Here is a 15371-nt window from a genome sequence, read left to right as displayed (position 1 = left end):
CTCTGATCATCTTGTATGTCTCTATTAAGTCACCTCTTAACCTTCTTCTCTCTAACAAAAACAGCCTCAAGTCCCTCAGCCTTTCCTCATAAGACCTTCCCTCCATACCAGGCAACATCCTGGTAAATCCAGCCTCTGGTAGGGGGTTGCCTTTCTACACGAAATGGACAGCAGCAATTCAAGTAGACCCAAGAGGTTGAGAGGGAGGCAGTTCCAGGATTTTGACCCAGTGACAGTGAAGGAATGACAACGTATTTCCAAGTCGGGATGGTGTGTGACTTGGAGTGGACCTTTCAGGTAGTGGTGTTCCCATGTGTTTGCTGCCCTTAGCCTTCTTGATGGAAGTGGTCATATTTGGGAAGGTATTAAAGGAGCCTTGGTGAATTTCTGCAGTGCAGATTCAGTATGTGGAAGTACCTATCAGAGAAAGTTCAAAACTTGACCTACTCTTGGGAAAAAGGGCAGGCCAGGTGACTGACCTGTCAGTGAAGGAGCACTTTGGGGCAAGTGACCATAATACTATTAGTTTTAAAATAGTGATTGACAAGGACAGACTGGATCTAAAAGTTAAAGTTCTAATTTGGAGGAAGGTCACTTTTGACAGCATTAAGCAAGAACTTTCAAAAGTTGATTGGGCTATTCACAGGTAAAGGGATGGTTGGAAAGTAGGAGGCCTTCAAAAATGAGTCTAAAGACATTATGTTGCTGTTAGTGTGAAGGGCAAGGCTGCTATGTGCAGGGAATGCTGAATGACTAGCAAAATTGAGGTTTTGGGTAAGAATAAGAAGGAAACATACGTCGGGTACAGACAGCAGACATCGAGTGAATCCCTAGAAGAGTATAAAAGCAGTAGGAGTGTACTTAAGAGGGAAATCAGGAGGGCAAAAATGGGGCATGGGATAGCTGTAGCAAATTGGGTTAAAGAGAATCCAAAGGGATTCTACAAATACAATTAGGACAAAAGGGTAACTAGGGAGAGAATAGGCCCCCTTAAAGAATAGCAAGGCCATCTATAAGTGGAACTGCAGTAGATGGGGGGAGTCTAAACGAGTATTTTGCATCAGTGTTTACTTTGGAGAAGGGTATGGAAGATAGAGAATGCAGGGAAATAAATAGCAACATCTTGAAAAGTATCCATATTACAGAGGAGGTGGTGCTGGAAATCTTAAAATGCATAATGGTTTATAAATCAGGAACTGATCAGATTTACCGTAGAACTCTATGGGAAGGTAAAGAAGTAATTGCTGGGCCCCATGCTGAGATATTTGTATCATCGATAGCCACAGGTGAGGTGCCGAAAGACTGGAGGTTGGCTAACATGGGTCCGCTATATAAATAAGGTGGTAAGGAAAAGCCAGGGAACTATAGACCGGTGAGCCTGACATCGGTGGTGGACAAGTTGTTGGAGGGAATCCTGAGGGACAGAATTTACATGTATTTGAAAAGGCAAGGACTGATTAGGGATAGTCAACATGACGTCGTGCATGGGAAATTGTGTCTCACTAACTTGATTGAGGTTTTTGAAGAAGTAACAAAGAGGATTGATGAGGGCAGAGTGGTGGACGTGATCTATATGGACTTCAGTAGGGTGTTCGACAAGGTTCCTCACGATGGACTAGTTAGCAAGGTTATATCACATGGAATAGAGATAGAACTAGCCATTTGGAAACAGAACTGGCTTGAAAGTAGAAGTTGGAGGTTGCTGGTGGAAGGTCACTTTTCAGACTGGAGCCCAAGACAGTGGTGTGCCACAAGGATCGGTGCTGAGTCCACTACTTTTTGTCATTTATATAAATGATATAGATGTGAACACAGGAGATATGGTTACTAAGTTTGCAGTTGACACCAAAATGGGAGGCGTAGTGGACAGCGAAGAAGGTTACCTGAGAGTACAATAAGATCTTGATCAGATGGGCCAATGGGCTGAGGAGTGGCAGATGGAGTTTAATTTAGATAAATGTGAGGTGTTGTATTTTGGAAAGGCAGACAAGTGTAGGACTTATACATTTAACAGTAAGGTCCTGGGGAGGGTTGCTGAACAAAGAGGACTTGGACTACAGGTTCAAAGTTCCTTGAAAGTGGAGTCGCAGGTAGATAGGATAATGAAGAAGGTGTTTGGTATGCTTGCCTTTGTTGGTCAGTGCACTGAGTATAGCAGTTGGGAGGTCAGGGTGCCGGCTTAGAGGACATTAGTTAGGCCACTATTGGAATACTATGTGCAATTCTGGTTTCCCTGCTATAGTAAGGATGTTGTGAAACTTGAAAGAGTTCAGAAAAGATTTACAAAGATGTCACCAGGGTTGGAGGGTTTGATCTATGGGGAGAGGCTGAATAGATTGGGGCTATTTTCCCTGGAGCGTCGGAGGCTGAGGAGTGACGTTATAGAGGTTTAAAAAATCATCATGAGGGGCATGGATAGGGTAAATAGATGTCTTTTCTCCGGGGTGAGGGAGTCCAAAACTAGAAGGCACAGGTTTAAGGTGAGAGGGGAAAGATTTAAAAGGGATCTAAAGTGCAACTTAGGAAGTGGTGAAGGCTGGATCGATTACAACATTTAAAATGCATTTGGATGGGTATATGAATAGGAATGGTTTAGAGAGCTATGAGCCAAATGGGACTAGATTTACTTAGGATATTTGGTTAGCATGGACGAGTTGGACAATAGGATCTGTTTCTGTGCTGTACTTCTCTATGACTTTATCTTGTCGATGATGCACACTACTGCTACTGAGTGACGGTGGTGGAGTGACTGAATGTTTGTGGATATGGTGGCTATCAAATGGCTAATTTGTCATGGATAGCATCGAGCTTTGAGTGTTGTTGGAGCTGTAGCCATCCAGGCAAGTGGACAGTATCATACTCCTGACTGTACATTGTAGAAGATGGACAGGCTTTGAAGAGTTAGAATTTCTCACCTCAGACCTGCTCTTGTAGACTCTCATACAGTGCTTACAAGCTCTTAAACCACTTTCTGTATAATTCAACCTTGAGGTGAGATCTTCATTCTGTGAAACCGGGACCAATTTCCAATCAATGACTTTAGCATTGCTTTTTGGTCAAAAATTCTAATTTACTACAGCAAAGGCACAGGATGACTGGTACTAATATAACATATAAATATTGACTACATCAAGCTATAAGTAGCTGAAGTATATCAATTTCAGAAAGTGACCAAAACTAATGCCATAAATATACAAATTGTTAATTGAATGCAGTACAGCATTCAGTCAGATCTTCTTAAAGATTTATATTATTCATTGACTAATTAAACTAATTATTATTTACTCTTAGAGTGGTTAAAATGTGGAACTCACTATCACTAGGAATAGTTGAGATAATTAGCATAGATATATTCAAGGAAAAAGTAGATAAATGGAACAAAATAGAGGTAGAAGGAACCTGGCGTGGACCAAAAACACTAGCATTGAATCATTGGGCTAAATGGCTAGGTTCTGTGCTGTATGTTCTATCTGCATTTTCTTTGTCAATGTAACTCATATTTTATCATTTTTATTTGGACACTTTGAGTTTCTCTTGTTCTTGTGTCTTTTCATCCAATTCTTTTTGCTTATTACAGATCTCTGTATGGGAATGATAACAAAATCAAGATGCAAATGTGCGAAAGCTACCTCTAAATTCATTTGTCCAAAAATATGGCAAGATGTCAGTATCTTTAACCAGGGGTCGTTCTGCAGGAAAGTGGAAATTGTGTAAGTCCCAAAGCAAACTGTGTTTCCTTAATTGTTGCAACATTAAACTGCTCAAATCGAAACAAAATAAAACTTCTAAAGATAAAACCGTTGAATTAATTTTGAATTAATTTACACCCAGTCAAACCAGAAAACAGGACCATATTTTCCAGATTTCAATGGTCAAATCTGAATCATGTTTACTTTCGGCACTTGAAGCAGTTGCTGACTGGAACATAATGCCTTCACTGTTCCAGTAAACTCCTGCAGATGGGCCAGAGATCTTTCAGAACGGCTGCAAACTTCACAAAGACTCATAAATGTTGGGTACAAGCCATTAGACATTGCTTTCATGACAGCTTCTATCCTTCATATACCCCAGTAATGTCAATGATGTAAGAGGATGCAAATATGGCAGCACAGGCCATCTCCAACAAGACAATGTCTAATCATCTCCCTTGAACATTCAACAGCATTACCATCACTAAAACCCACGCCATTAATACCCTGACAGTGTACTCACTTCAATCTTTGAAAAATTGTGAGTATCACAACCTAATCAATCAACATGATAGGCTGTAAGGTTAATCAGAATTTGAGCCTGGATATATAGAGCAAAACCATACAACCGTTTCAAAGATAGTAGGAACTGCCGACGCTGGAGAATCTGAGACAACAAGGTGTAGAGCTGGATGAACACAGCAGGCCAAGCAGCATCAGAGGAGCAGGAAAGCTGATATTTCGGGTCTAGACACTTCTTCAGAAATGGGGGAGGGGAAGGGGATTCTGAAATAAATAGGGAGAAAGGGGGAGGCGGATATAAGATGGATAAAGGAGAAGATAGATGGGAGAGGAGACAGACAGGTCAAGGAGGCAGAGTTGGAGCCAGTAAAGGTGAGAGTGTAGGTGGGGAGTTAGGGAAGGGATAGGTCGGTCCAGGGAGGACAGACAGGTCAAGGAGACGGGATGAGGCTAGTAGGTAGGAGATGGGGGTGGGGCTTGAGGTGGGAGGAGTGGATAGGTGGGAGGACAGGTTAGGGAGGCGGGGATGAGCTGGGCTGGTTTTGGGATGCGGTCAGGGAGGGGAGATTTTGAAGCTTGTGAAGCCCACATTGATACCATTGGGCTGCAGTGTTCCCAAGCGAAATATGAGATGCTGTTTCTGCAACCTTTGGGTGGCATCGTTGTGGCACTGCAGGAGACCCAGGATGGACATGTCATCTGAGGAGTGGGAGGGGGAGTTGAAATGGTTTGCGATTGGGAGGTGCAGTTGTTTGGTGCAAACCTAGCGTAGGCGTTCCGCAAAGCAGTCCCCAAGCTTCTGCTTGGTTTCCCCGAAACCAACTGTTTCAATTTGTGGAATAATGACATCCATGAAAATCATAATGGTGCAACTGATCACACTCTTCCAACAACTGTAAGTGACAAGACACCAGTCTAGAATGAGCATGTGAAGAGAGGGGTCCTAGACAGTACAGTAGTGAGCTGTATTTGAGAACCTATGGGCAGAAGTAAACAAGGAGTGTTAAAATTCATAAAGGAATAGAGTCTTACTTGGAGATAAAGGAAACAACCTGGAGGACAGTATATGTGCAGACATCTACGGATCAGAGATACTCCAGCCTGATAGCTCAATGTGCAAGTAGCACTTAAAGTACAGTCCAGGATGACTGATGTGTGAACTGTTTGTTCTTCCATTTCTTGATGCCCAAATCTTTTCAACTTATCTAACCATTCTGGCTTGTTTGACTAAAATCTTCATTGAGAGTTCTTTACTGTCACCAGCTACACATAACTCTCCCAAAGTCTCTTACTTATATTGTTTTTCAGAGGCAGACATTTGATCGATTTCAAAGTTTCCCATAAAATGCCAAGCTTTTTCTAAACCTCGGGTTGAAAATCTCACATTTATTCTCATTTATCTATTTGCTTCTTAAGTCTTCACACATGTATTCTGGCTTCAATCAATATTATCTCACATTTTTCCTTATGACATCTCAAGCTGTTTGTGTTAACAAGCTGTTCGCAATGGTTATTCAGTTCAGCTATTCTTATTCCATAGCAGGAGATGGAACAAATGGTGTTTTTCACTGAAGTGACTTCTATTGTGCTTCCGCAGACTCATGAACTTAAATTTCAGTGTACTCCTAATCAAGCAAAGTTGAATGAAAAGCCTTTATTGAGTTTTATGCTAAGATTGTTAGCTTTAAGTAACTAGCAGCTGCTGTCCCTGAGGTTCTCCATGGGTTCATTTTCAGGTAATACCATCGCCCTCATCTAAGATATCATTCAGCTAGTTTGGTTTCCCAGAAAAGGAACCTTGAGCAGTTGACAATAAAACAAAATGTGCAGCAATAACTAATCATTTACCTATTTCAAGCTGAATAAATGTATGTACATGCTAGACAATTGGCTAGATTTTCATAGGAGTTACCATTGAACAGAAACATAACTTGAATCATTCAAATTGACAGTATGGCAGCAAGAGCAGGTTGGAAGTTGGGAATTCTTGGGCAAATAACTCCCCTCTTGGTTCTTCAAACCCTGTACGTCATAGATAAGGCACTTCAGGAGACTTCTAGATTACACTCCACCTGCTTGAATAAATCCAGCTCCAACAACACGCAAGAAGCTCAGCACAGTCCAGAACAAAGCAGCCCACTTGATTGGTATCACATTCACCACATTTTAAAAGATTTCCTTCCTTCATCACCTGCACACAATGGCAGCACGGCAGCAACTTATCTAGTTTCCTTCGAAAGCACCTTCCAAACTCTCAACCTCCGCCATCTAAAAGGACAAGGGCACCAGAGGCATTGGGAACAACATCCTTTGAGAGTTTCCTTCCAAATCATATACCATTCTGATATTGTCATTCCTTCACTGCTGCCGTGTCAAAAAAAGATGCAATTCCCTTCCAATTAGTACTATGCCTTTATTTCCATCAGATGGACTGCATAAGTCCAAGGCAGTTGCTCATTACCAACTTCTGAAGCAGCGGACCAACAAATGTCGTTAATATCACATTAAAGAATTTCAAAATGCTGCCTACATGCATTAAACACAAAGTGAGAATGCAGCTATAGAAATAATTAGGAAAACAAGTGAAATGTTGGTTTTATTGGCCTCACTGTCACTGCGTCAAAATCCTGGAATACCCACCCCAGAAGCACCATGGCTCTAGCTACACCCCAAAGACTGCAGTACATCATCTCACCTCCAGGGCAATTAGGCATGGAAAGTAAGAACTGGCCTAAAATTTATGAACAAGTGCGTGTTTTATTCCAAATAAAACAAATGAACTAAGAATGGAAATAGAAATAAATAAGCATATTGTGGTGAACATTTCAGAAACATGATTGTAGTGTGACATGGATTGGGATCTGAATCAGCGAGCACAGAATGTTTAAGAATTACAGAAAGCTATGAAAAGGTGGAGGGATGGGTCTGTTAGTTAATTATGCCATTGACACAGTGTTAACCTAAATTCAGGAAACTAGGATATGGAAATAGTTGAGATGAGAAATGGATAAAGACAAGGTCATTTATGCCAATTATGTAGACAGCACCTAACTGAAAACACACTGTAGGGTAGAGCATAAAGGAAGAAATAATGGGAGCTTGTCAGAAAAACACTGCAGTAATGATTCAAGATGTTAACCTCCATATAGACTGAAAATGTCAGATGAGCAAGGGTAGCTTGGATGAAGAATCAAAAGAATGTTCTAAGAATCTATCCTGAAAACAGCATATTCTGGAGCTAACCAGAGACCAGGCTGTACTAAACCTGGTACTGCGCAACGACACAGGATTGATTAATGATCCCATAGTGAAGGCAACTTAAATAGTAGTAACGATTGTATAATTCAATTTTACAGTCAGTATGAGGGAGATGGGAGTGGATCCAAGACTATATTTTTAAAGTAAATAAGAGCATTACAAGGGTATGATAGCAGAGTTGACTAAAGTGAATTTGCAAATTAGGTGAAAAGGTGGAGATATTGTGGTAGACATTTAATGTGTAAGGAAAATTCTAAACAGGCAGACCCACCATTGCTGGTTAATTAGAAAGGTTAGAGATACCATCAGAATTGAAGAAAAAGCATGTAATTGTGCAATTACAGGCAGAAAGAGATTGGACAGAATATTTTTGATAAAATGAAGAATGGTTACAAAAGGAGGGGAAAATTAGAGAATGAGGGAAAAGCTAACCAAAAATGTATAAACAGAAAATAAGTGTTTATATAAATATTCGGAAAAGACGTAACAAAATAAGAATGGACCCTACAGAAAATGAGCCTGGAGAATTATAGATGGAAAATAAAGAGATGGCAGATGAATTGAACAGGTATGTTACATCAGCCTTCACTAGGCAGGATACAAGGACATCCCAGAAGCAGCAATAAATCAGGAAACAGGAGGGAAGAACTCGTGAAAATTGCAATCACTATTGAAATGGTACTGAGTAAATTGTTAGAGCTGTGGGCTATCAAGTGCATTGGCCCAAATGAACTTCATCCTATGATCTTAAAAGGAAGTGACTAGTGAAGGAAGTTGATGAATTGGTTTCAATTTTCCAAAATACCCTTAATTCACATTTGAAGATAACTCCATTATTCAAAATACAGGAAACTGCAGGCCGGTTAGCTTAACATCTGTCACAGAGAAATAAAAGCATCTATTCATAGAAAAGTTATAACGGGACACTTAGAGAAGTTCAATAATCAGACAGAGTGAACATAGTTTTGTGAAGGGTAAATCATGTTTAAACAATCAATTGAAATTATTTTAGTAAGTAATATGTGCTATTGATAAAGGAAAACCAATAGATGTACTCTCCTTAAATTTCCAGAAAGCATTTGATAAAGATATTGCAGAAAATAAGAACTCATGTTGTAGGGGGAAGCACACTAGTACAAAGAGAAGACTGGCAAGCTGACAGGAATCGAGGAGACAGAAAAATGAGTCTTTTCCAGGTTGGCAAGATGTTAGGTGTGCCACAGGAATTGGTTCTGTGCCTTTGACTGTTCATAATTTTTATAAATAAATTTGATGAAAATGAAGCGATTTATTGCTTTTCACTCTTATTGAGAGCTAATTTAGTTTTGAAATATTTGCCTGATACCTTTGTTCATTGACTTCGAGCCAGTCAATCCTGCAAATGCTTCATTTTAGGTCTGGAGGATGAACAAAATTATCCACAGGGGAAGAAACTACCCATGAATATTATGTTCCTCCCGACAACCTACTTCATTCTACACTGCTACAAACATCCCAGATATTTTACAGGTCTGGTATTCCCCTATTTAAAATGCATATCTCCCCACTGAAGGAGTATATGAGAGAATAAGACTTGAGTCAGTTGTAACCGAAAAACTAACTGAGATGTCTTATTAACAAAAATTAGCAAGCAATACACTTTCAGTGGATAAAATGCCACACCAAGCAAAACAATCAAAAAAGTTACAATATCAAATCTAGTAGAATCTAGTTTGATATTCTTGAATAATTGAAAATGATATCTAGGAAAATTGTAGAATAGAATATCAATCAATATTTAAACTAAAGTTTACCTTATAGCCCCAGTGAGAATAGGGTATCTTCTCCCATTGGGCACATTGGGTTTCTTCTGAGAAGTGTTTTTTTAGGGTTTAAGCAACTTGTAAAATCTTCGATAAATGGATCTTTCTCATATGTTGTTCTGATCACCGAATGGTTTGTAAGTGTATGCAGTAACATTTTGTATAAGTTCCTCCCCACTTTCATGTGATGCTGTATTATTTAACATCATTCCTTAATTATTTGGTGAAATTACTTTGTTGTAGTTGTCAGCTTGTATCTAGTCAATTTATTTGTGATAATATTTTCCTTTAAATCTTAAAAGAATTGTTTCTGTTCAAGGTTTATCAATGGAAAGGATGTTTCATTTCTCCATCTTTAGTTCAGTTCATATTTCTACCTGTTTTGGACATGAATGTTATGGAATCATAGATCCCCTGTAATGTGGAAGCAGACCATTCAGCCCATCAAGTCCACACTGACCATCCAAACAGCATCCCACCCAGACCCAGACCCAGCCCCAACACTATCCCTGTAACCATGCCTCTCACATGGCTAACCCACCTAGCCTGCACATCCCTGGACAATATGGGCAATTTAGCATGGCCAATCCATCCAACCTGCACATCTTTGGACTGTGGGAGGAAATCAGAGCACCCAGAGGAAACCCACGCAGACACGGGGAGAATGTGCAAACTTCACACAGACAGATACCTGAGGGTAGAATCGAACACGGATCGCTAGCACTATGAGGCAGCAGTGCTAACCACTGAGCGACCATGCCATCTCAATGTTGTTTGAGCCTGGCATCTAAAATGATACTCATGTGATGTTCATTGTTATTTCTTATTCAATGATGCTCATTGTTTGCCATTTTTTGTCAATTGGATACTTCAGGTTTTATGGTTTCAGTACCTCTCCTGTAGTTAACAACTTAACTTCATGCCTAGATGTGATGGTGCCATGTCTCTTTACTAGCCTACATAACTTTGTAAATAATTGTTTGTAGCTTTTTGGTTTGTCTGAGCCGAGTTATAATCTGTCATATAATTTAATAACGTGTGTCATCTCTATGACCCCTTCCAAGTATAAACCACTTTCAAAGTGAACCTTCTGGGCTTTTCCTGGATCCAGAAGAATGAGAGAAGATCTTGTGTCCCTGCCCCTGGACCTGGAGGTCAGGTCCTCATGCTCCAGAGGCGTTAGATAACATTTGAACAGGCTGATTAGAAAAATAGGTTAAATTAGAAAAAATCTTCAGGGGCTTGACAAGATCGATGCTGACACATTATTTACTCTTGTGGGAGAGTCTTGGTCCAGAGGGCATAATTTCAGAGCAAGGGGTCGTCCAGTAAGACATAAACGAGGAGGATTTTTTTCTTTCAGAGGGCAATGAAGCTGTGGAATTCTTTACTGAAGTGGGCTGTTGAGGCTGGCTTGTTTACTATATTCAAGGTTGAGATCGACAGAGTTTTAACCACTAGAGAATCAAGGGGGATGGGGATACGGCAGGAAAGTGGAGTACAGGATTTTCGGATTTGCTATGATCTCATTGATTGGCAGAGTGGACTCGATGGGTTGAATGTCTTCTGCTCCTACCTTTTATTGTCTTTTGAAAGTGAAATTCAATACAAAAGTAGGGAGAAAAAAAATCTGAAAATATCTGGAGATGCTGTAGATCAGAAACAAAAATAGAAACTGCTGGAAAATCTCAGCAGGTCTGGCAGCATCTGTGGAGAGGAAGCAAGGTTTCAGATCCAGTGACCTTTCTTCAGAACTGAACTTCTTCAGTTCTGAAGAAGGGTCACAAATGTGGGAAGGTTTAGTTATGCAAGGTCTTGATGAGACCACATCTGGAGTACTGTGTACACTGTTGGTTCACCTTGCTCTTAAGGAAGGATACAGGTAAGCTGGAAGCTATTAAGAGAAGGTTCATAAGACAAACTGCCCAATACAGATATTAGTCTAATGAGGAAATTTTGAACAGGCTAGGCTTATATATTCTGGAGTTGAGAAGAGCAAGAGGTGGTTTGATTTATAGACACAAGCTGTTGAGGAATCTTGACAAGCGGGATGTAGACAGAATGTTTCCTCTTAAGAGTTGAGAACCAGGGGTTGCAGTTTTAAAAGTTTCAAGCCCCGGAAGACTTTTTAAAAAAAATTTAACCTATTTTTCTAATTAACCTGTTCAGATATTATTACATACCTCTGGAGCAGGTGGGACTTGAACTGCACCTCCTGGTCCAGGGGTAGGGGCACTACCACAGCGCAACAAGATTTCTATCAATAAGACCTTCTGTCATTATTCTGGAACCAGGAAAAGCCAAGAAGGTTCACTTTGAAAGTAGTATACACTGTGGTGTACAGAATCACCCCTCTAAAACAGACGAGAGGTCACAACAATGCCACCCAAAGGTTGCAGGAACAGCAACTCATATTCCGCTTGGGAACCCTGCAGCCCAATGGTATCAATGTGGATTTCACAAGCTTCAAAATCTCCCCTCCCCCGACCGCATCCCAAAACCAGCCCAGCTCGTCCCCGCCTCCCTAACCTGTCCTTCCTCCCACCTCAAGCCCCACCCCCATCTCCTACCTACTAACCTCATCCCGCCCCCTTGACCTGTCCGTCCTCCCTGGACTGACCTATCTCCTTCCTAACTCCCCACCTATACTCACCTTTACTTGTCTGTCTCCTCTCCACCTATCTTCTCCTCTATCCATCTTCTATCCACCTCCCCCCCTCCCTATTTATTTCAGAACCCCCTTCCCCTCCCCCATTTCTGAAGAAGGGTCTAGGCCCGAAACATCAGCCTTCCTGCTCCTCTGATGTTGCTTGGCCTGCTGTGTTCATCCAGCTCTACATCTTGTTATCTCAGACATTCATTTTTTCTGAGTGTCATGAGTCTTGGAAATACTCTTTCTGAAAAAGTGGTGGAAGCAAAGGTCCTTGAATATTTAAGGCAGTGATGGATAGATTCTTGGTAAATAATTGGGGTGAAAGGTTATCAGGAATAGGCATCAATATGGATTTGAGGTTAAAAATAGATTAGTTATTACCTTACTGAATGGAGGAGCAGGCCCCTGTTCTTGCTTCTTGTTTGTCTGCTCCAATTGCACCAAGACCATTTATATTAGAATACTGAATTCACCTGTTGGTGCTTTTATGTATTATTTCTGATCTTTCTGAGAGAACAAATTCTACTTCTACTACAGAATTACCCTGAAGGGTGGGAGAAAAGTCTGTGTCAACCCCAACACGCAATGGCTCCAGAGAGCTATTTTCAACCTCAATGAAAGGTAAGTTATTAATATTACCACTTATTGACGGGTGCATATGAATAATTCAACAGATTGTGATATCACTAGACTATAACATGAGCCATAGTTAGAGAGGCATAGACAAGCAAGAGTGTGTATGAGTAATTTAACATTGATTACACTTCCGAGCTCAAAATACACATAGCAAATCACTATAAAGGGTATCTTATTCATGAATACAAAAGGCAGGAAAAATTTGAGGTCTTGACAAGAGTGAAAATCAAAGATCTCAGGGCTTGGTGAGGAGACGGATGCTGAGTGTCTCGTTGAAGAGACTCTTCCAGCAGGCAACTGGATCCAGGCAACAGGTTTGAAAGCATTTAGCCTCAACGAAGCTGCTGAGCCTGTATTTACACTTGGGAGAGGTAGCAAAAGCGGCAAGATTACAAACCTGTGCAACAAAGGTGTTCAGTTTCCAATGTTATCCAAACACGCCTGTTTTTTTGTAACACTAAAATTCAGTCCATTACATCCATGCCGGTTTTGCCAGAGCAACCCAAAATGAATCTACTCGCCCAGGTTCTTTTCCTAGTCTTGTACTTTTCTCTGCTTCAAATGTATATTCAGCTTTCCCTTAAAATATGCCATGGTCTCCTTCTGGCAGAGCATTCAATGCTTCAACAAGCTTTTGAGCAGAAACATTTTTCTAATGTCCCTAAATGACAATTTTTACATTAGTTCAGAAGTCAGTATCAAGTATCAGAGGTAATAATCTGTGCCTCCTTTACCAAACCTCAATTGTAAAAATCTCCATTTAACTCTAATATTCTCCATTCCAGTGGAAATAGCCCAAACTATTTAAGTTTTCCTAGTTTCCCATCCTCGGCATCATCCCTATACCAGTCTATATTGTTATAGAAAACGCCAGAGACATAAGGAATGACCAATACTGCACACATTACGTCAAACCATAGCCTAATCACAGCTTCCATAATTTATTTTATGGTCTATTCCCTGATTTATAAATTCTAAAAACACGAAAAACATTTTGAACAGAATAATCTAGCCTCAGACAATTCTAAATCGTTATGTGTTTGATGTCACTGGTTTGACTTCATTCACATCTTCAGGATCTATCCATTATTCACACCCTCTTTCCACCCAGAATGTATTACTTTACAAAAATTGGATCCAACATTGTTCAGAAGTACAACATTTGGAGCACTTTTCCTATTTAAGCAAAATGAGTGAACACAAACCCCATACCTGTCTGTCACCAATCTTTGTAACTATGCTATTGCACTGCTTGTTGTCTTATGTGCATGGACTTTAATTTGAAAAGACTTTTGTAAATAACTTTTTCAAAAAGTCTCACAATAGTCCACATGGACCTCATTCACAGCAGTCTTATCTCTTTAGGAATATAAACAAGCGCGTTCAACATTTGAGAAAAATAATTTCTAGTTTTTCTGTATTTCTCCAAATGGTACTGCTTATTCATATAATAAATGACCCGATCTACTTCAATTAATATCATTTTTGTATTTCCTAGAGCAAAACATACTAAAGAATTTATTACAGAGGAGTCATCAACCTGATAAACGAAGGCCCCTACAACTGGGGATTCGACTATTCACTAGGACCCAAGCTTTTGCTGTTTAACACTTACTGTAACAGTCTGTGCCATGAGAGTTTGTGTTACCATTTCAATTGCTTGCACCCTACCAGAATCATATCATTCAGAGACCTAATATAACCCATTTGAGCAAATCGCTAACAGTATTTGTTGCTACTTACAACTTCTGAATACAAGGTTTAAAAGGTGTCAAAATATTTTTGAGCCAATAAATTACAGCATAAATAAAATGTTAATTTGTTCTTTTTTTCTATTTTCCACAAACATCCAAATCTTCATTATAGTCACACGTATACACTGATAGCAACTTTACAAGTTTCATACTGGTTTTCTAAAACTGAGAATGGTAGAATATTTGATTAGATTAATTTCTGGCTATGTTCCATTAAATATGATGTGTTTTGACATTGGAGAAGATTCTAAAAGATTGCGCGACTGCCAGTTACATTGTGTCATTAGATTATAGGCTAGCCAATTTCTGCATTAGAAGATGGGTCATGGCTTGTGCTTCTACATCAGGACTTCTTTCTTCAATATACATGACATGAGAACCCAGTGACTTATTAGAACTCCAGGTAGATGTGTGATTTGTAATTACTCTGTGATTTTACATTAGTCTATTTTGAACTCTGTTATATTCTTTTATAGATTTCTCATTGCCTTTGGTATTGTTAGCACTTGAACACAGGAACAAGAATAGGCCATTCAGGTCCTTGAGCCTGTTCCAACATTCAATAAGATCATACCTTATCTGTGGCCTGATTCCAAAAATCTGCCTTTGGCCGCTATCCCTTAATACCTTTGCATAACAATAATTTATGTATCTCAAATTTAAAATTAATAACCGATCCTGCATTCACTGCCACTTGTGGAAGAGAGTTCCAAATCTCTACTATCTTTTGTGTGTAGAAGTGCTTCCTAACATCTGTCCAGAAATGTCTGGCCCTAATTTTTAGACTCTGCCTCCTAGTTCTAGAATTGCTAATGCGTGGAAATAGTAGTCTTTATCTAGCTATCTTTTCCTTTGATCATTATCTTGAAGACTTTGATCAGATCATCCCTTCAACTTCTAAATTCTAGAGAAATTCATGTAATCTCTCGTCATCTTAACCCCTAAAGTCCAGGTATCATTCTTATAAACTTACGTTGTATTCCCTCCAAGGCCAATGTATCCTTCCTAAGGCATTGAGCCCAGATCTGTTCGCAATACTCCAAGTAGGGTCTAACCA

At 39.9% G+C, this 15371-nt stretch overlaps 1 protein-coding gene across 1 annotated transcript in view; it reads left to right on the top strand.

Moving 5' to 3' along the window:
* Positions 1 to 14259, top strand: part of LOC125487959 (interleukin-8-like) — a 24180-nt gene extending 9921 nt beyond the window's left edge. Inside the window, exons 2-4 of the mRNA XM_048620699.1 lie at positions 3578 to 3710; positions 12462 to 12545; positions 14059 to 14259. Of these exons, the coding sequence (XP_048476656.1) occupies positions 3578 to 3710; positions 12462 to 12545; positions 14059 to 14104 (263 nt within the window). The 3' untranslated portion in view covers positions 14105 to 14259. The remainder of the gene's footprint in view (positions 1 to 3577; positions 3711 to 12461; positions 12546 to 14058) is intronic.
* The last annotated feature ends 1112 nt before the right edge of the window (positions 14260 to 15371 follow it).

This window comes from Rhincodon typus, chromosome 1 (assembly GCF_021869965.1).
Source record: "Rhincodon typus isolate 14 chromosome 1, sRhiTyp1.1, whole genome shotgun sequence".
Classification (NCBI taxonomy): Eukaryota; Metazoa; Chordata; class Chondrichthyes; order Orectolobiformes; family Rhincodontidae; genus Rhincodon; species Rhincodon typus.
The sequence above is the reverse complement of the archived record's forward strand: the minus strand, read 5'-3'. Positions and strand labels throughout refer to the sequence as shown.